The 19890-nt window shown below is 35.8% G+C and overlaps 2 protein-coding genes across 2 annotated transcripts; both read right to left on the bottom strand.

The window, feature by feature from the left end:
• Window positions 1–1512: 1512 nt before the first annotated feature.
• fga (fibrinogen alpha chain) lies at window positions 1513–14433 on the bottom strand. Its single transcript, XM_059354240.1, has 8 exons — window positions 14277–14433; window positions 12403–12504; window positions 10702–10885; window positions 7543–7688; window positions 4560–4658; window positions 3814–3978; window positions 2993–3722; window positions 1513–2410 (listed from the first exon to the last, which is right to left on the bottom strand). Exons 1-8 carry the CDS (start codon window positions 14331–14333, stop codon window positions 1734–1736), a joined length of 2160 nt encoding a protein of 719 aa, XP_059210223.1. The 5' UTR covers window positions 14334–14433; the 3' UTR covers window positions 1513–1733.
• Window positions 14434–18073: 3640 nt separating this feature from the next.
• On the bottom strand, window positions 18074–19423 carry LOC131989086 (zinc finger protein 85-like). Its single transcript, XM_059354262.1, has one exon. It carries the CDS (start codon window positions 19201–19203, stop codon window positions 18097–18099), a length of 1107 nt encoding a protein of 368 aa, XP_059210245.1. The 5' UTR covers window positions 19204–19423; the 3' UTR covers window positions 18074–18096.
• Window positions 19424–19890: the final 467 nt, after the last annotated feature.

Genomic DNA, 19890 nt, shown 5'->3' with positions numbered 1-19890 from the left:
AACTCAATAAACTGTGTGTGCAGTTTTTCACTCGTGGCGTTTATGTTTTATTACTTTAAAAAGCATGTATAAGTTACAAATTATAAAGTTGTAAAGACATAAATATGTTTAAAACTATGCAAATCACCATTTCCATCCCTGAGGGAACATAAAGCTTTACTAAAAGTTTTTTTTTTTAAGTTTTCCTTTTTTTCCTTTTTTTTTTAAGTTTCCCTTTTAATACATCATAGAGATTTCATATCTTCATAAGGTTCCTGGGAAGTTTACAGTACGATAACAATTGCTTAATACATGAAAAATAAAAAAAAAATACACATCATATTACAACTTTTTGTTGTAAAATAAAAAGTAATAATAACAATAATTAAAAAAAAGAAAAAAAAGTCTGGCAGCATAACGTGCCAAACACAAACATTACAATAAAGTTTAAAATAAGTTATTTTAAAGAAATAAATATTTTATATACTATATTTCAAATACTATCTATATCTTTAAAGAAAGTAAAAGAAAATATCTTACTTTTTTTTTTTTTTTTTTTTTATTATTTTTTGATAGTAGCTGTTTGCTGGCAGAAGTTTTACCATTTTTTGTGCATTTAGTCATGAAGCATCATAAATATATCATAATATAGATGTTTTAAAGATTATATAACTCTGTATTTGTATTCCCAGAAAGATTTCAGACACTGAAACAGATTTAATCTGTGAAATATTTAAAAAGAAGAGATATTTATGAAAGGTGAACATTTATTAATTTACTGTTGCATTATGTTATCTTTTCTGCTTTAAATAAGTCTGCAGATGTGTTCGATGCAAAAGCTGATTTTGTTTTAAAATTCAATTGACCACTCGACACCAGAAGTCTCAAAATGTTTCACAATAAAAAAAATACAAACTAGACTTAAAACATGAAGAAAAAGTTGGACCTTTTCATTAATTTCATTCAGTTGTTTTTTTAAATCATTTTTTGTAATATAACATTATAAAGACAAAATTTGTTAGATAACTTTATATCATGGTATATTAATGTATATTTATCTATAATTTTATTATAATGGATTTATATTTTTATTTGTATTGCACTTTGCATTTCAACAATCTCAAAGTGATGCAGAGAATATAATTATATTTTTTATTTTTTGTTATTTATAATATATATATATATATATATAACATTTGTATATTAAAATATTTATAGATTTTTATTTGTATTGCACTTTGCATTTCAACAATCTCAAAGTGATGCAGAGAATATAATATATTTTTTTATTTTTGTTATTTATAATATATATATATATATATATATATATATAACATTTGTATATTAAAATATTTATCATATTTTTATAAATATTTCTGTCATTACTTTGCAATAATATGTTGTAAAATGGTATGTTTTATATATATATTGTATTTGAAATATTTAAAAATTTAACCAATTTTTTTTATTATTTAATGACGTTTATTTTATTCTCTAAATTGGACTTAAAAAAAGAGCAGGAGGCGCAGCAGCTGAAGTGAACATTGGATCTTTATTGATTGATCAGAGTTCAGTCATCGATAAACAGGTCAACGACATTTACACAGGAGTCAACTCAACAACATGATTTGGAAATCCCAGAATGATTAACGAACAAATCAACAGAAAGAAACTTTGACTTATTTCAGCCTCTTCTCTTTGTCCCTTGTCGTATCTTTTGGTTATTTAATGTCATTTGATGATTTTTTGTCCTGTCAAAAAGCAGCCGGTCGGATAAACATGCGGACAGTTTTCAGGCTGGCCGGTTTGTACGGCGCCCAGACGACGCCCACATTTCCCACCTCCAGTTGTTGCGTTCCTTTAGAATAAACCCCATTCAAGTTCGCCACCTGGCACTTGTTGTACCACCACCCGCCCCCGAACATTTCCGCGCAACTCGCCCCCCACTTGTCGTTATCTCTGTCGAAGGTGCTGAACTTCATCCCGTTGTGGGACACGCCGGGATCGGACGCCACCAGAGCGTCCCCGGCGTCCCCGGTGTACCCGGACACGTGCAGCGGGTACCCCTGCTCCTCCGTCCCCACCCTGACGGTGTACTCGGCCCCGGCCACGCCCCCCTCCCAATCCTCCAGCTCCACCTTTAACATGCTCTCGGCCCGACTCGTCAGCAGGTGGAGGTTCTGGTTGCCGAGCCAGAACTCCCCATTGCCCGTCGCGTCCACCGAGCCGAACCCGCCGCGGTACTCGGCCCAGGTTCGGTTGAAGCTGAGCGCGCCGCTCTGCCTTTGCTGGACTAACAACCACCCCCCCATAAGCCCCTCCTGCTGGCAGTAAACCTCTGCTACCTGCGTGGAGTCGGTGCCGCCGGGTTTGATCTTAAACAGGCCGTTCGTTTCCCCTTTCAGGTGGTTCTGGTGGGCGTCGACACAATCTGCGAACAGAGAGGGGCACACCGCAGACCACGAGTTAGCTTGGACCGGCTATGGCTCCGCTAGCTGAAATTAACTGCAGTCATAAAAATAAAAAAAAGAAACGCCACTTTTCCTGGAAAATGTCGAACAATCACTGATGTCAATCTGCATTTGAAAAATCAGCAGGATTCTTCAAGTGCAGATTGAAATTTAAGACTTTTTTTCCATTGTTCTGTTGGGAGAATTTGGTTTTATTCAAATGTTCTTGACAAGGAATGACAAAAAAGATCTGAAACAAGAGTAAAAGACTCCTGGCTACTTTAACGTGATCTTATGAACTCAACAAGTTTGAATCGGTCCAAAATGTCCCAATAAACTCAGAATAAACTGTGAATCTGCATTTCAAAACGACTCCATGACAATTAAACACAACAAACTGAATCCGAACATCTTTGAGCTCCAAGAATCAACAACAACAATTACTGTGCTCACTTCATATTTTTGGTACATAAGGCTAGCTAGCTGATGCTAACGCATGCTTTCTAGCTGAACGTGCGGCTCTGGGCCTTGAAGATTTCACTCCAGGTCGGATGTTTTGGTACCTTTTCCTATATAATCGGCCTGCCGCTCGGTACGCACTGTCTTCACACTGCGGGCGTGGAAATCAGGAACGTCGTCATCTGCCGGGTCCGTCAAGAAGCCGGCGATGTCGAGCCCGAACATATCTGTTTTGGAATCCACGAGGCTTCCTTTAGCGCCGCCGGAGGTAGAATAAGAGGAGGAGGAGGAGGAGGAGGAGGAGGATGTGTGGGTGTGGCCGGGGAAGGAGGAGGAGGAGGAGGATGTGTGGGTGTGGCCGGGGAAGGAGGAGGAGGAGGATGTGTGGGCGAGGTCGGGGAAGGAGGAGGAGGAGGAGGAGGAGGATGTGTGGGTGAGGCCGGGGAAGAAGGAGGACATGCTTCCCTTGTTGAGACCCGCCATGGTTTGGCACTCCGGGCCTCCCCCGATCACCTCCTCCGTCGTCTCCACCGGCCCGTCCTTCGTGTGCGTGACGACTGTCCTGAAGCTCTTGGTGCAGGAGACGGTGGTCACGTGGCTCGTACTGGACGGCTCGAACCCTCCGGCGAAGAAACCTCCAGTTCCTCCTCCTCCTCCTCCTCCGAGCTCAGTGATGGATCTGGATGAATCGGAAGCGCCGGAATGCGCGGAGGAGGAGGAGGAGGAGGAGGAGGAGGATGTAGACGAAAGGTAGGAATCACCTGAGGTCTTGGAGATGGTTGCCGGGGCGGAGGAGGAGCCTTCCTGCTCCAGGATCAGCTCGTTGGTCGTCACCTGGGAGAGAAAAGTTGTGTTTTAGTACTGATGGTAGCCAAATAACGGTTAGTCCTACAACAGGACTTCTAAGAGACAAAGAGCTCCTCACATCATGGAACACATCTACTGTCTGCTCTCCTGTCGCAACACCGCCCACGACCTTCGTCTTGAAGTTGGAGTTCGGGTCGGAGTCCTGCATCAACCGGCTCTTCATCACGTACAACGTTTTCACAGACTCGATGTTCTGAGGCGCCTGGGCGTCCAGCTGGCTCACCTGGAACCAGACAGAAAGAGTAAGCGTCTTCTAAAACCATCAAAAAAGTCAATAATGAAAATTTTCAACCTGCTGAAATTTTCAGTGTAGATTTGTGTATAAATTTCTATTGATTTTTTTAAAAAGTACTATGAAATGGAAAGTTATTTCTAAGATGTGCTGTAATTTATGTCGAAACCAATTGGATATGAAGCATTAGATTAAAAAATGTTTAACTATTCTTCTTAACATTTGTATTTTGATTAAACATAATAAAACTAACAATAATAATTCTATAAAATAAGCCCTCAGATCTTAGAATTTATTGACACAATTTATCTAACCATCAATTCTTTAAAAAAGCTCTGAACACTTGATGGTTTAAAGAAAAAAAAAGGTGTATTTTTACTCTTAAAGTTATTCACTAAATGGACATTGGAGGTATTATACTAAGACTATGTTTGTCAGGACATTAAAAAAAAAAAAAAAAAAAAAAAAAAAATTCAAAGAAAGTAACTAAAAATCCTGTTTCAGATTTGCTGTTTCTGTGAAAACAACAATAACAGATTTTGATTAAACCAAGAAAGTTTTAAGGTCTTTACGTGTTTGTCCAGGACCACGTAGCTGTCGTGGTCCACCGTGTGCTCGGTGTAGCTTTTGCAGGATCCTTTGCAGGAACGGAGCTTGATATCGATATCAACCTGACAGAGGAGACAAAAACAAAAGGATAAGCGTGTTTACATGCACAGACTCTGCAGAAATCTGTGTTCATATTGTGAACAAATAAAGGCTGAAACATCTGTTCTGCCTTACAGATTTAAAAAATAAAAAACAGATATGGTGTACCTCAGGGATCCACACACAGGCCTTTATTATTTCCCATAGAAATGATCTTTGCAGCATCTAGCATCGAATTTCTACGACTGTTTGCAGATGACACCGACCTTTTTGTCTCAAAGAAACTTTAGAGAACTGAATAATGATCTTTGCAAATAATTTCAAAACAAGAAAAAATTACCAGTTTGATGTTATTTGCAGAAAATCCATATTTCATTCCATATTCATAATGAATAATCAAAATGTAATTTTCTTGTTTAGTTGTTCTGGGTTTGTCTACCAAAAGGTCAAGAGAAATTGTTTCTCAACATTATATTTTGGCTTAATTTATCGATCGATTGTAAAAATCTTGTTATTTAAAACATAGAAAAACTTTTTTTGTTCATTTTACATACTTTTTTTGTCATTTTGTATCTTTTTGGGTTATTATGCATCTTTTTGGGGGTAATTCTGTGTTTTCTTTGTTAATTTTGTGTCGTTTCAATCATTTTGTGTTTTTTGGGGGGCAATTTTGTGTTGTTATTTACAACATTTGTGACACTTGTGCGAACCTGGAAAAGTGTTTATATAAAAATTCAATTTTATTCAAATGTAAAAAAAAATATTTATCTGTAAAAATTGTATGGCCAAGTACTTTTCTAACTTCTAACTGCTGCAGGAACAGTTTACAAAGCTAATAAAACAAGCGTGCAGCTCCTCAAAGCCTATGTAAAACATTTAAATTGTTATTATAAATGCAAAAGAGAAAAACAAAATTCACTATATTTCTTTATAGAGGTGTGAATCAGCATATCAGCCCCACGATACAATTTTACCCCGATACTTGAGTCACAATACAATGTTATTACGATTTTAAGCATTTTGTGATATGGTGAGTATTGATACAATATATTGCAATTTAACTGTTTAACTGCATTTTGTTTCACAAAATAAAATCCAATCAAGAATTGTTTTATCAATTGTCTGAAACTGCAGCATTTTATCAAACTTTCACAAACAACAAGGTTCTCTGCTCCCAATGTTTCTGAATGAAACATAAAAAAGATGAACTTTTAGCAGCGTTATTTCGATGACTTCCCAACACGATATCCTGACGCACAATTTATACTTTTTTTTGTATTTTTCACATTTTTGGTAATTTAGACTTTTTTTCTGGTAATTTAGACCATTTATTCTGGTAATTTAGACTTTTTTTCTGGTAATTTAGACTTTTTTCTGGTTATTTAGACCCTTTTCTGGTCATTTAGACTTTTTTTCTGCTAATTTAGACTTTTTTTCCTCGTGATTTTTACTGTTTTTCTGGTAATCCTACTTTCCCCTGGTTATATGGACTTTATTTTGTAATTTCTACTTTTCTATTGTAAATTTGACTTCATTCTGGTAATTCTACCTTTTTTTCTGGTTATTTAGACTCTGGTAATTTAGACTTTTTTTATGGTAATTCAGACTTTTTTTTGGTAATTTCTACTTTTTTTTCCGGTAATTCTAATGTTTATAGTGCAGGTGTTGTATCTACTTTGTATTATTTGTCTGGTTTGAGACACCAGGAGACAATAAACAAACAAGAACATTTAGATTAATAAAACACCAGATGATGCTGAAAATCAAGCATTTGTAAAGTAGTATGTCTGAATTCAAGCACATCCTTAACCAAGAAAACATAAAGCTTAAAAAACATTTAATATGACGTTTGATGTTTAACCCATGTAAGGCAGGAAATCATTACCACATTTCTACCATTAAAACCGAGAGCGCTGTTGCGTTATTCTACCATTAAAGCCTGGAAAGCGGATACGTTGTTTTGTAGTATTTGTATTTTTTTCCACCTATTTTCGGTCTCTTGGCCAATGAAATGCATCAGAATACATTTGGGAGTGTCGCAATGCAACATGGGACTTTTCCAGAACTTATAAATCATGGAGGAAGACGACTATAGCGGAGGAGCTCAGCAGGAAGTGACGGAAGAGATCTGATGAAAACAGCACCGATGATTTTATTGCTGATCCGACTTTGAACCCTCGGAACCAATCGACCGGCATTTATGGATGAGGAATATGTTTTTAGACGACATATTTTCACCAAAGAACAGACAGATTTGTGGCCATCTGGAGATAATAATAATATTATTAATAATATATTAAAAATAATAATACTAATTGATTGTGATGATGATATAAGAAATCATGACTGTTTATGTCTTATATTACTTTATGCGTCGTTGAGTACCCTGAAAAGTTCAATATAGATAAAATTTATTATTATTATTATTATTTATTATTATTTTTATTAGAGTAGGCCAATGAGAACTATGTCTATTTCTTCCAATGGTCATATCATGTTAGCATCTTGCTAATGGGCATGTATTAGTATTATGCATAGGATTTTTTATTCAGTCAAATGTAACATTTGCTGAGTTTGTTGATTTAAAAAAAAAAACTTTATTGAAGGTTTGGACAAATAAACTCAACTTCTCATGAAAGCCACGGGTATAAGCTCTCAAATACTTTTTGAATTTAATTTCTATCTGCTACAGAGGCTGAAAAATCTTCTGTTGAATTTCCAGAAAAACTTCAGGTTTTAGGGGGTTCTTTCAAAATCGCCCAGAGGTTTTACAGGCATTTTTTCCAGCCGTTTTAGGCCTTAATGGGTTAAACGATCTAAACGCTTCATCAACCACAATATGTGTAAATAAGTGTGAAAAAAGACACTTTTGACAGTTTTGTGAAGCTGCGTTATTATCTACTGTACCTCCAGCCGCTGCATCTCCACCACCTGGTCCTTGACCCGGTCCTTCAGGGCCGCCAGGATCCTCAGCTGGCGGTCGATCTTGATCTTCATCTCGGTGATCCTCTGACGGAGACGCTGGGCCAGGTCGTAGTAGTTGTTGTCGTGACCTGGTGGAGGAACGTGTCATAAACATTTCATACACTACCGGTCAAAAGTTTTAGAACACCCCAATTTTTCCAGTTTTTTATTGAAATTCAAGCAGTTCAAGTCAAATGAACAGCTTGAAAGGGTCCAAAGGTAAGTGGTGAACTGCCAGAGGTAAATAAAAAAAGGTAAGCTTAACCAAAACTGAAAAATAATGTACATTTCAGAATTATACAAGTAGGCCTTTTTCAGGGAACAAGAAATGGGTTAACAACTTAACTCTATGGAGTCTTGGGCTATTTTGTCCATTTTTGAATTCTTTTCATGTCTTTTTTTGGTCATTTTGTGTCTTTTTTTTGTCATTTTGTGTCTTTTTTTTGGTCATTTTGTGTCTTTTTTGGTAACGTTGTGTCTTTTTTTAGTCATTTTGTGTCTTTTGGTGTCTTTTTTTGATCATTTTGTGTCTTTTGGTGTCTTTTTTTAGTCATTTTGTGTCTTTTGGTGTCTTTTTTTGATCATTTTGTGTCTTTTGGTGTCTTTTTTTGGTCAGTTTGTGTCTTTTTTTAGTCATTTTGTGTCTTTTTTTAGTCCTTTAGTCCAACATAAAATGTGATTTTGAATCTTTTTTTTACTTTTTTTACTTAAGATAGTGATACTTCTGTGTTATTTAAAACATGGAGAAACTTTTGTTCGTTTTACAAAGGTTTTTTGGTAATTTTGTGTCTTCTTTTGGGTGAGTTCACCTCTCTTTTTGGTAAATTAGGTCTTTTTTGGTAAAGTAGGTCTTTTTTGGTTACTTAATGTCTTTTTTGGGTAATTTTGTGTCTTTCTTGGGAATTTTGTGGGTTTTTTTAGTCCTTTAGTCCAACATAAAATGTGATTTTGAATCATTTTTTTTAGTTTCAAAACACTATCATGCTCAATCAAGAATTTTAAATGTTGCAAATGTGCATTAATTTCAGAGTACACTGAGACATTAAACTGCATCATTTTCAATTAAATTCTGGAAAAGTTGGTGTGTTCTAAAACTTTTGACCAGTAGTGTATCTCAGCCTCTTTTCTGTCAATGCAAACTCATCTTGTTCTTCGTAAATTCAGCAGAATGAACAAAAATTGTAACAATAATCTCTTCTTTAATAACTAATTCCAGTTGATGTTTCTCACTAACTCCTCCTTTAAAACTTTCAATGCTGCAGGCATAAAAAGCATGTCATCTTTTTTTTTTAAATCCCCTAAATTACTTTTTAATTATCACAGTCAAGAACTGTAAACACAAAGAAATGATTAGACATATTAACAGATTTCGGGCCGTCCTTGAATGGATCATTTATAATGAACACAATCAGAGAAAAATACCCAAAACTAGCATGAAATTGTACTAACTTTCATCAAACCCCCCATTCAATTCACTGCATGGGTTTACACAGATCAGAGAGGAGAGGACAAGAGAGGCTGGAAACATTTTTTTAAGTAAAAAAGTCAAAAAAAAATTTAGAACTTTTCCGACGGTCCTAGGTTACGAACATTTCCGTTATAAAAAGTGACCAAAACGAAGCTTAAGATAGTGATACTGTTATTTAAAACATGGAGAAACTTTGATTCGTTTTACAAAGGTTTTGTCTTCTTTTGGGTGAGTTCACCTCTCTTTTTGGTAAATTAGGTATTTTTTGGTAAATTAGGTCTTTTTTGGTTACTTAATGTCTTTTTTTTGGGTAATTTTGTGTCTTTCTTGGGAATTTTGTGTTTTTTTGGGGGGCAATTTTGAGTCTTTTTTTGGGTGATTTTATGTCTTTTTCTGTAATTTTGTGTCTTTTTTTGCTAATTTTTTTGTGATTTTACGGTTTTATTTTTGGTAATTTTGTGTCTTCTTTTGGGTGAGTTTACCTCTCTTTTTGGTAAATTAGGTCTTTTTTGGTAAATTAGGTCTTTTTTGGTTACTTAATGTCTTTTTTGGGTAATTTTGTGTCTTTCTTGGGAATTTTGTGGGTTTTTTGGGGGCAATTTTGAGTCTTTTTTGGGTGATTTTATGTCTTTGTCTGTAATTTTGTGTCTTTTTTTGGGGGGAATTTTTTTGTGATTTTAAACATTTTTTGTGGTAATTTTGTGTCTTTTTTTTGGAAGATTTTGTGTCTTTTTTTCCTGATTTTATGTCTTTTTTCCCTGATTTTGTGTTGTTACTTTTTTTTACAACATTCGTGACACTTCTAGCACCAAAAAGTGTTTATATACCAATTCTCATCTATTACAATTTTTCATTTTTTCTGATTTCTGTCATTCTAACTGTGTTATTCAGCTCAAAGACATGTTGGAGTTGTTCCCACTTCTAGCCATGATTGTGCTGAATCCACAGAGCTGCAGGAGATTTATATAGATTTTGTGCACAAAATCGTTATTATCTTCGTTTTTACTTTGACTTGTCATTAACAACTAAATACACTTCCTTTGATATGGTTTTATCTTTTTATTGCTTGAATTCATTTGATTTTTTCTTATTTATTGTTTTTTAATGGTCTTAAAAGTTTGGCAGTTTTTATGTTTTTTATTTTTTATTTTATCTTACTCTTGCCGTCGAATACATTTTTTTTTGTCTTTTAAAGGTGTCCTATAGGTAAAATTATTTAATAATTTTATTATAATATATAAAAAAAATACTAAAATATTATAATATAAAATAATATTACAGATAGTTTGTATGCTTACCTAGGTATTAAATACATTTAAAAAAACTGAACTTTTATGGTGGAAAACTACATTTATTTGCACATTATCATTATTATTATTATTATTATTATTATTATTATTATTATTATTATTATTATTATTACCAAAAACAGTTATATACACAGAGAATATCATAATGTTAAATTAAAAACTGAAATATGACTAGAGAAATATCTTATAAAAACTGTTGGAAGAAAACATTTTTAAAAAAGTCTCTGTGAAAAATTTTCCATAATTAAAATATCTTGAATGTTTTTTTTTTTACATTATTCATATAATTAACAAAACCAACTTGACACACAGACACATACTAACCAGAATCCGTGGTGAGCCTCTCCTTCAGGTAGTCGTAGGTCTGTTTGGACGCCTGGTCAGCCGAGCGGTGCTTGGCCTTGTTCTGGTCCAGGAGGCTGCGGATCTTCTCGATCCTCTTCAGCAGGTCGTGGTCGTCTTTGTTCATCAGGCCCAGAATCCTGCAGCCGGACGGGCATTTAGGGCCCTGAGGGAGGCGAGGCGGGGAGAAAAAAATGCTTTTAGCTTTTAGCTCACAACATCTTGCAGTGGATTTAAACGTTTTTAATCGTAACCCTCTGAACTGCAGCAGTACGTTTTCTTTAACCCTTTGATGCTCAACATGGGTAAAAAAGGACCCGCATTTATTTCCCCTGTTATTTAATGCTTGCTGTGTGTTTCTGTGCTATCTGTTTTGATATCAACTTATTTTATGATTGAATATTCTAAGTATGTTTAAATATCTTGTTTTTGATAAAAACAGATCATTATTTTCATTTTGCTTCTAATCATTCATGAAGAAAAAAAGTTTTTGTATTATTACATAGCTAACTACTTGGTTATGTCGCTTGCTAAGCTAACTACTTAGCCAAGAAGTTAGCTAAGTAGTTAGCTTAGCAAGCTACTTAGTTAAATACTTAGCCAAGAAGTTAGCTAAGAAGTTAGCTTAACAAGCTACTTAGCTAAAAAATGGATATGGCTCATTTTTCGCCCATGTTGTGCATTAGAAGAGTAGTGACAGAAAAAGGGATTCTATTCAAAATAAATAAAGGAAAACATAAAAATAGGATGTATGATGATCAAAAACAAACCAATTGAGGAAAACCTGGAATAGAGATATAGAACATAAAAACTCTGTCGGGTCACTTTAGACCCATGTTGTGCATCAAAGGGTTAAAAGATTTAAAAATCCACTGTTTATCGTAGGAAAACTGTAAAAATTATACTCGAAATTTGAGCTTTCTGATAGTCCTTAAAACGGATCATCATTTACGAAAGTTTCCGTTATAAAAAGTGACCAAAACTTGTATTAAATGTTGATATTTGTGTCAATATCTCTTTATTCAAGTGTTTGCACGAACCAGATCCTGTTAAAAACATTAAATTCTGCTCCTGAGACACTGAAGACATGATTGATTCTGCTGAGAATCTGTTTACACAGAGCAGAGAGGAGAGGACAGGAGAGGCTGTTTACACAGAGCTGAGAGGAGAGGACAGGAGAGGCTGTTTACACAGAGCAGAGAGGAGAGGACAGGAGAGGCTGTTTACACAGAGCAGAGAGGAGAGGACAGGAGAGGCTGTTTACACAGAGCAGAGAGGAGAGGACAGGAGAGGCCGTTTACACAGAGAGGAGAGGAGAGGACAGGAGAGGCTGTTTACACAGAGCTGAGAGGAGAGGACAGGAGAGGCTGGAAACATGACAATACTGAGAATATGTACAATATGTGGAGAAAAATGTTTTTTGGGTCATTTTCCATAGTTTTTTGTAATTTTGTGTCATTTTAGTCATTTTTCATCTTTTTTGTCAATTTCTATCCTTTTTTGGTGATTTTACATCTTTTTTTTTTTGCACATTTAGTTCCTTTCCTGACATGAATCAACATCTCTCTTCTCCTCATTCTGTTTACACAGATCAGAGAGGAGAGGACAGGAGAAAAACGCCTTGAATCAGCTCACTGGGGTTCAGAGGGTTAACAGAAATGTGATTTTGAATTTTATTTTTACCCATTGGTCGTCTGTGCAGAAAGGCCAATCCCTCTCCGTGGCACATTTTTCATTTCTGGTGCCCTGCTCCACCGGACGGGTTCCTCTGGGGTCAATGGGAGACTGGGGAGAGAGAGAGAGAGAGAGAGAGAGAGAGAGAGAGAGAGAGAGAGAGAGAGAGAGAGAGAAAGAGAGAGAGAGAGAAAGAGAGAGAGAGAGAGAGAGAGAGAGAGAGAGAGAGAGAAAGAGAGAGAGAGAGAGAGAGAGAGAGAGAGATGATATTTTTCATTATAGGATCATTCTAATAAAGTTAAAGAAATGCAATCAAAACAATAAAATTTGTGGTAACACTTTACAATAACCATCACTTATAGAAGGTAAATAGACCATTTAAAAATGTTGAACTATGATTTATAAATGGCAAATAGATGGTATATTAATGTAAGTTGATAGTTACTTTACCATTAACAAACAAGTACATTATAATTATTAGTTTATTAATAGGTTTGCACTCATTATAACACATTTTAACACCAATCTTCAAGTATGTAAATTATTCAAAAAATGATTCATATACCTTTAAGAAAGTGTTTGAAAACCTTTAAAGATTAAATATGTATGGCACTTTGTAAATGGTTAATAATTAGTTTATAAACCATTTATATTATTTTATATATTATATATATATATATATATTATATTATTTCCTGCACTAAAATACATTTACACAAATCAAGGAAATCATTCAGTTTCATAAAGTTAAGGTTGATTCTTGTCTTGTTTTGAGGGGAATAATAACACATTAAATAATTTTTATTGCAAATGAAAAAAACAGCTGTTTAACAGCATTATGTATGTAAATACAAATAGTTTTTACACACCGTTATATTCGTTTTTACTTTTACTCGTCATTAACAACTGAATACACTTCCTTTGATATGGTTTTATCTTTTTATTGCTTGAATTCATTTGATTTTTTCTTATTTATTGTTTTTTAATGGTCTTGTCACTATAAAAGTTTGGCAGTTTTTATCTTTTTTATTTTATCTTACTTTTGCGGTCGAATACATTTTTTTTTGTCTTTTAAAGGTGTCCTATAGGTAAAAATATTTAATAATTTTATTATACTATATAAAAAATATTATTAAAATATTATAATATAGAATAATATTAGTTAGTTTGTATGCTTACCTAGGTATTAAATACATTTAAAAAAACTGAACTTTTATGGTGGAAAACTACATTTATTTGCACATTATCATTATTATTATTATTATTATTATTATTATTATTATTACCAAAAACAGTTATATATACACAGAGAATGTCATAATGTTAAATTAAAAACTGAAATATGACTAGAGAAATATCTTATAAAAACTGTTGGAAGAAAACATTTTTTTTACATTATTCATATAATTAACAAAAACAACAACAATGCATAAACCTATGACATAAAGCATAAGTAATTTAGATTCTAAAACACTGAAAATAATTACAAAAATAGCTTTAAAAAATTGTTGGAAAAAAAACATTTAAAATTATTTTAATAATATATATATATATATATATATATATATATATATATATTTAATAACTTTAAAATTTCTCTCTCTGTACTTTTTTTTTTCTTTACAATATATGGCTGATCTGGTCTTGTTTGGAAAACTTCAGTTTTTAATCCATAAATACCATTTTTTACATCAAGTCCTATTAACGAATCCTATATTTTGTTACATTGTTCAACAAATATGTGGCATTTTTTACATTATAAAGACTTTTCAAAATAAAAGTATTTTCCCACAGGATAAATAAAGTTTTATCTTATGAGTAAATACAGATAAAAAAAAACAAGAAAACAGAGAAATTAAACAAATAATAAAATATTGACTCACGTTCGCTGAAGCTGCACAGATCAGACTGAGACAGACGAGAACTCTGAGTGCCTCCATCTTTGTTTCTGAGTGAAGACTGAATGATTCTCTGACGACGAAGCCGAGCTTTAAGGCTTCACCTCGCCCCGCTGAGTGACCTCTGACCTCTGATCGACCTGCAGGCTGTTTGTTGTTCTGTGAGTCTCTGCCGCCCACTCACTGACTCACTGACTCACTGCAGCTCTTACCGGCAGCAGAGATACAAAAAAAACAGGGACAGGAACAAACATATGAGCCACAAGAGGACCTGGTCCAGGACAGAGAGTCTGTTTCTGAGGACCGATGTGGGGAAAAGTTACCCAACTTGGTATTTTTTCCAATCTGCAATCAGTAAAAGTAGGGGGGAGTGTTAGCTTAGCTTAGCACAATGAGTGAAAGCAGGTGGAAAATGTTAGCGCAAAGACATGGAGCAAAAAATTGAAAATAAAAAATAAAAATGAAAAAATAATAATCTTTAAAAAAAGTATGAAATAAGTCACAATAATTCTAATAAATTTAAACCTTGAATTAATAAAATTGTCTATTGTTGCTTTGTTTTGATCCTCTTTCATGTGCAACAGATACGTAAATAAAATCTCCACAGAAATGTTTTTTTCAGATTTTTCATTTATTATCATTTTCAAAATAAATAATAATCACAGTACAGTTACACAGCGTTTGGTTGGTATAATATATAACAACATAACATGTAAATTAAAGGCACGTAATGAAGAGAATCAGCAGCAGCACCAACAAAACAAACATTTCTAGTCTTTATATAATTTTAAAGTATAACTAGAATAACTGTTTTAGCTTCAGACAGGCTGACAGAAAGGACGCGTTCTTAAACCATTTTTAAACTCTTGTGAAAGTTGAACTTTCGGCCTCTGGAGGTCTGAATAGTCTAAATATAGAGACAAAGACTCTCTAGATTGTCTGAATAGTCTAAATATAGAGACAAAGAGTCTCTAGAGGGTCTGAATAGTCTAAATATAGAGACAAAGAGTCTCTAGAGGGTCTGAATAGTCTAAATATAGAGACAAAGAGTCTCTAGAGGGTCTGAATAGTCTAAATATAGAGACAAAGAGTCTCTAGAGGGTCTGAATAGTCTAAATATAGAGACAAATAGTCTCTAGATGGTCTGAATAGTCTAAATATAGAGACAAAGACTCTCTAGATGGTCTGAATAGTCTAAATATAGAGACAAAGAGTCTCTAGAGGGTCTGAATAGTCTTAATATAGAGACAAAGACTCTCTAGATGGTCTGAATAGTCTAAACATAGAGACAAAGAGTCTCTAGAGGGTCTGAATAGTCTAAATATAGAGACAAAGAGTCTCTAGAGGGTCTGAATAGTCTAAATATAGAGACAAAGACTCTCTAGAGGGTCTGAATAGTCTAAATATAGAGACAAAGAGTCTCTAGAGGGTCTGAATAGTCTGAATATAGAGACAAAGAGTCTCTAGAGGGTCTGAATAGTCTAAATATAGAGACAAAGAGTCTCTAGAGGGTCTGAATAGTCTAAATATAGAGACAAAGACTCTCTAGAGGGTCTGAATAGTCTAATTATAGAGACAAATAGTCTCTAGATGATCTGAATAGTCTAAATATAGAGACAAAGACTCTCTAGAGGGTCTGAATAGTCTAAATGTAGAGACAAAGACTCTCTAGAGGGTCTGAATAGTCTAAATATAGAGACAAATAGTCTCTAGATGATCTGAATAGTCTAAATAAAGAGACAAAGAGTCTCTAGAGGGTCTGAATAGTCTAAATGTAGAGACAAATAGTCTCTAGATGGTCTGAATAGTCTAAATATAGAGACAAAGACTCTCTAGATGGTCTGAATAGTCTAAATATAGAGACAAAGAGTCTCTAGAGGGTCTGAATAGTCTAAATATAGAGACAAAGAGTCTCTAGAGGGTCTGAATAGTCTAAATATAGAGACAAAGACTCTCTAGAGGGTCTGACTAGTCTAAATATAGAGACAAAGAGTCTCTAGATGGTCTGAATAGTCTAAATATAGAGACAAAGACTCTCTAGACGGTCTGAATAGTCTAAATATAGAGACAAAGACTCTCTAGAGGGTCTGACTAGTCTAAATATAGAGACAAAGAGTCTCTAGATGGTCTGAATAGTCTAAATATAGAGACAAAGACTCTCTAGATGGTCTGAATAGTCTAAATATAGAGACAAATAGTCTCTAGAGGGGTCTGAATAGTCTAAATATAGAGACAAAGACTCTCTAGATGGTCTGAATAGTCTAAATATAGAGACAAAGACTCTCTAGAGGGACTGAATAGTCTAAATATAGAGACAAAGAGTCTCTAGAGGGTCTGAATAGTCTAAATATAGAGACAAAGAGTCTCTAGAGGGTCTGAATGGTCTAAATATAGAGACAAAGACTCTCTAGAAGGTCTGAATAGTCTAAATATAGAGACAAAGAGTCTCTAGATGGTCTGAATAGTCTAAATATAGAGACAAAGACTCTCTAGAGGGTCTGAATAGTCTAAATATAGAGACAAAGACTCTCTAGAGGGTCTGAATAGTCTAAATATAGAGACAAAGACTCTCTAGATGGTCTGAATAGTCTAAATATAGAGACAAATAGTCTCTAGAGGGTCTGAATAGTCTAAATATAGAAACAAAGAGTCTCTAGATGGTCTGAATCGTCTAAATATAGAGACAAAGAGTCTCTAGAGGGTCTGAATAGTCTAAATATAGAGACAAAGAGTCTCTAGAGGGTCTGAATAGTCTAAATATAGAGACAAAGAGTCTCTAGAGGGTGTGAATAGTCTAAATATAGAGACAAAGAGTCTCTAGAGGGTCTGAATAGTCTAAATATAGAGACAAAGACTTTCTAGATGGTCTGAATAGTCTAAATATAGAGACAAAGAGTCTCTAGAGGGTCTGAATAGTCTAAATATAGAGACAAAGAGTCTCTAGGGGGTCTGAATAGTCTAAATATAGAGACAAATAGTCTCTAGAGGGTCTGAATAGTCTAAATATAGAGACAAAGAGTCTCTAGAGGGTCTGAATAGTCTAAATATAGAGACAAAGAGTCTCTAGATGGTCTGAATAGTCTAAATATAGAGACAAAGACTCTCTAGAGGGTCTGAATAGTCTAAATATAGAGACAAAGACTCTCTAGAGGGTCTGAATAGTCTAAATATAGAGACAAAAAGCATGTTTCCTATGCCAACTTATTGGCAACTTTTTTTTCTATATTTAGCGACTTTTCAGACCCCTCTAGAGACTATTTTTGAGAAAAGCGACTAGCGACAAATCTAGCGACTGATGGAAACACGCCTATTGGAACTCAGTTGGAAACAGAGGCCGAGGGGAACTAACTAGTGGGCGGAGCCAAAACACTCAGCCGCTTTCCAAAAAGTTCTCAATCGAAACACACTTAATGCCTGTTTTTACAGCTTCTTTCGACGATGGATGGTGCATTTTTGGCAATTGCTTAAAAAAAAAAACCATAGTCATGGAAAAATTGATTAGACCACCCTTGTTTTCTTCAATTTTTTGTTCATTTTAATGCCTGGTACAACTAAAGGTACATTTGTTTGGACAAATATAATGATACAAACAAAACTAGCTGATAAGAGTTTATTTTAGGAGGTGATATCTTTACATTTTTCATGGTTTTCTTGATAATAACCAAAATAATGATCAAGAAAACCATGGAAAATGGTTAGATATCAGCTTGCCATTTTCCATTCTACCAGGAATTAAAATGAACAAGAAAGCAAGGAGAAAACAAGGGTGGTCTAATCATTTTTTTCCAAATCCTCAGATCCAGAGTCAGTGTTTCTTGCTGTGAGTCAGCTGGTGGTTGGTGAGGTGCTGCAGCAACCTGAAGCCCCTCTTACACTCCCCACACTCGAAGGGTTTCTCCCCCGTGTGGATGCGTGAGTGTTTGGTGAGGTTGCCCTTGTGGTTAAATTGCTTCCCGCAGTCTTTGCAGTTATAGGGTTTTTCCCCTGAGTGAATCCTCTGGTGTGCCTTCAGGTTCACAGCCTGAACGAAGCGTTTCCCGCACTGAGAGCAGTGGTGTGGTTTCTCTGTCATGTCACTGCACTCGTGACCGGCTAGCTCCGTGAACTCTGTGAAGGTATGTCCGCACAGGGAGCAGCCAGGCGGTTTCTCCTTGTGGTTCTGCTGGTGTGTTTTCAGGGCCGACGGGTGGGCGAAGGCTTTCCCACATCTGTCGCACTTGTACGGTTTCTCGCCGGTGTGGCTGCGCTCGTGGATGACCAGGTGCTGCAGGAGTCTGAAGCTCTTGGCGCAGTGCGAGCAGCTGTACGGTTTCTCCCCGGTGTGGATCATGTGGTGCTTCTTCAGGTTGTTCTTGACGCTGAAGGCCTTGGGGCACAGGGTGCACTTGAAGGGTTTCTCCCCTGAGTGGGTGTACTGGTGCGTCACCAGCGCTGTCTGCAGCCTGAACCGCTTCGGACACAGCTTGCACTGGTACGGTTTCTCGCCCGTGTGAACGCGCTCGTGCTGCTTCAGTTTGGTCAGCTGCTTGAAGCTCTTGGGGCAGCGGCTGCAGCGGTGCGGTCTCTCCTCCGAGTGGCTCAGCATGTGTGTTTTCAGGTCTCCCTTCCTGGCGCAGGCCTTGCCGCACGTCTCACACTCAAACGGTTTCTCCCCCGTGTGCGTGAGCTGGTGCGTCCTCAGCGTTTCCTCCCTGCCGAACTGCTTCCCGCACACCTCGCAGCTGTAACTCTTCTCCCCCGTGTGGATGAGCTGGTGCTGCCGGAGGGTGTGGAGCAGGAAGAAGCTCTTGTTGCACTGCTTGCAGGCGTGACATCTCTCCCGTGGAGATATTTTACTCCCCTCCTGGTTCTCGCTGTCCTCCGTGTGAATGCGCATGTGCAGCTTTAAGTGGCGTTTACTCCGGAAAGTCATGCTGCATTTCTGACATGCAAACACCTCCCGATCCGACTCCAGCTGGCTCGGCGCCGTGCTGCAGTGGTTCCTCTGGTGTCTGGTGACGTTGCTTCTTCTTGCAAAGGATTTCCCGCAATGCTCGCAGTGATGTCGGGCTTCTGATGCTTCTTTCTGCCGCTTCTTCTTCTTCTTCTCTGCATTAAGAGAAAAAAGACAGAAATGCTCAGATAAAGTTCAGTTTCTGTCCATTCGTTTCATTGCAAAATGAGAAAACTTCTCACTTGATTTATTAACTAAGAATTTTTTTAGGACAACACTATAGTCTCAATGGCTAGTAAAACAGCTTCTTCAAGACAATTTGTTGTTAATAGTTATAATAATAATGGCCCCATTTAGAAGAAAATAGAAGATAAAGAATCATGTTTTGGGGCGGGGCTACCTTTGATTGACAGGTGGCTAACAGGTTGAGCCGTCATCAGGAGAGAACCAGAACAATGCGTATCCACAGCAACGTGTCAATAAAATTATATATAACCCGTTTGTTCTCATAACTTTTACTGTATTTTCACTTAATGACAGTTTATTCAAATGTTATGTTCATTAAAATGTCTTGTTCAGTGTTTGGTTGGACTAACAGACACTCCAAGGAGTCGCTGTTCATTTTTTGCGGTCAGTAATGAACATTTTGTTATTGTTTTTTTGCCA

Source organism: Centropristis striata, chromosome 17 (genome assembly GCF_030273125.1).
Source record: "Centropristis striata isolate RG_2023a ecotype Rhode Island chromosome 17, C.striata_1.0, whole genome shotgun sequence".
Lineage (NCBI taxonomy): Eukaryota > Metazoa > Chordata > Actinopteri > Perciformes > Serranidae > Centropristis > Centropristis striata.
Note: the sequence above shows the minus strand (reverse complement) of the source record. Positions and strands in the feature narration are given on the sequence as shown.

Bases quoted from the DNA above. Each gene is read 5' to 3' on its own strand.
- fga (XM_059354240.1), bottom strand. From the start codon at position 14,333: ATGGAGGCACTCAGAGTTCTCGTCTGTCTCAGTCTGATCTGTGCAGCT. The intron at 12,505-14,276 runs GTGAGTCAATAT...CTCTCTCCCCAG, and splicing joins TCTGTGCAGCTTCAGCGAAC to TCTCCCATTGACCCCAGAGG. The intron at 4,659-7,542 runs GTACAGTAGATA...CTCCTCTGTCAG, and splicing joins TGGAGATGCAGCGGCTGGAG to GTTGATATCGATATCAAGCT.
- LOC131989086 (XM_059354262.1), bottom strand. From the start codon at position 19,203: ATGACTTTCCGGAGTAAACGCCACTTAAAGCTGCACATGCGCATTCAC.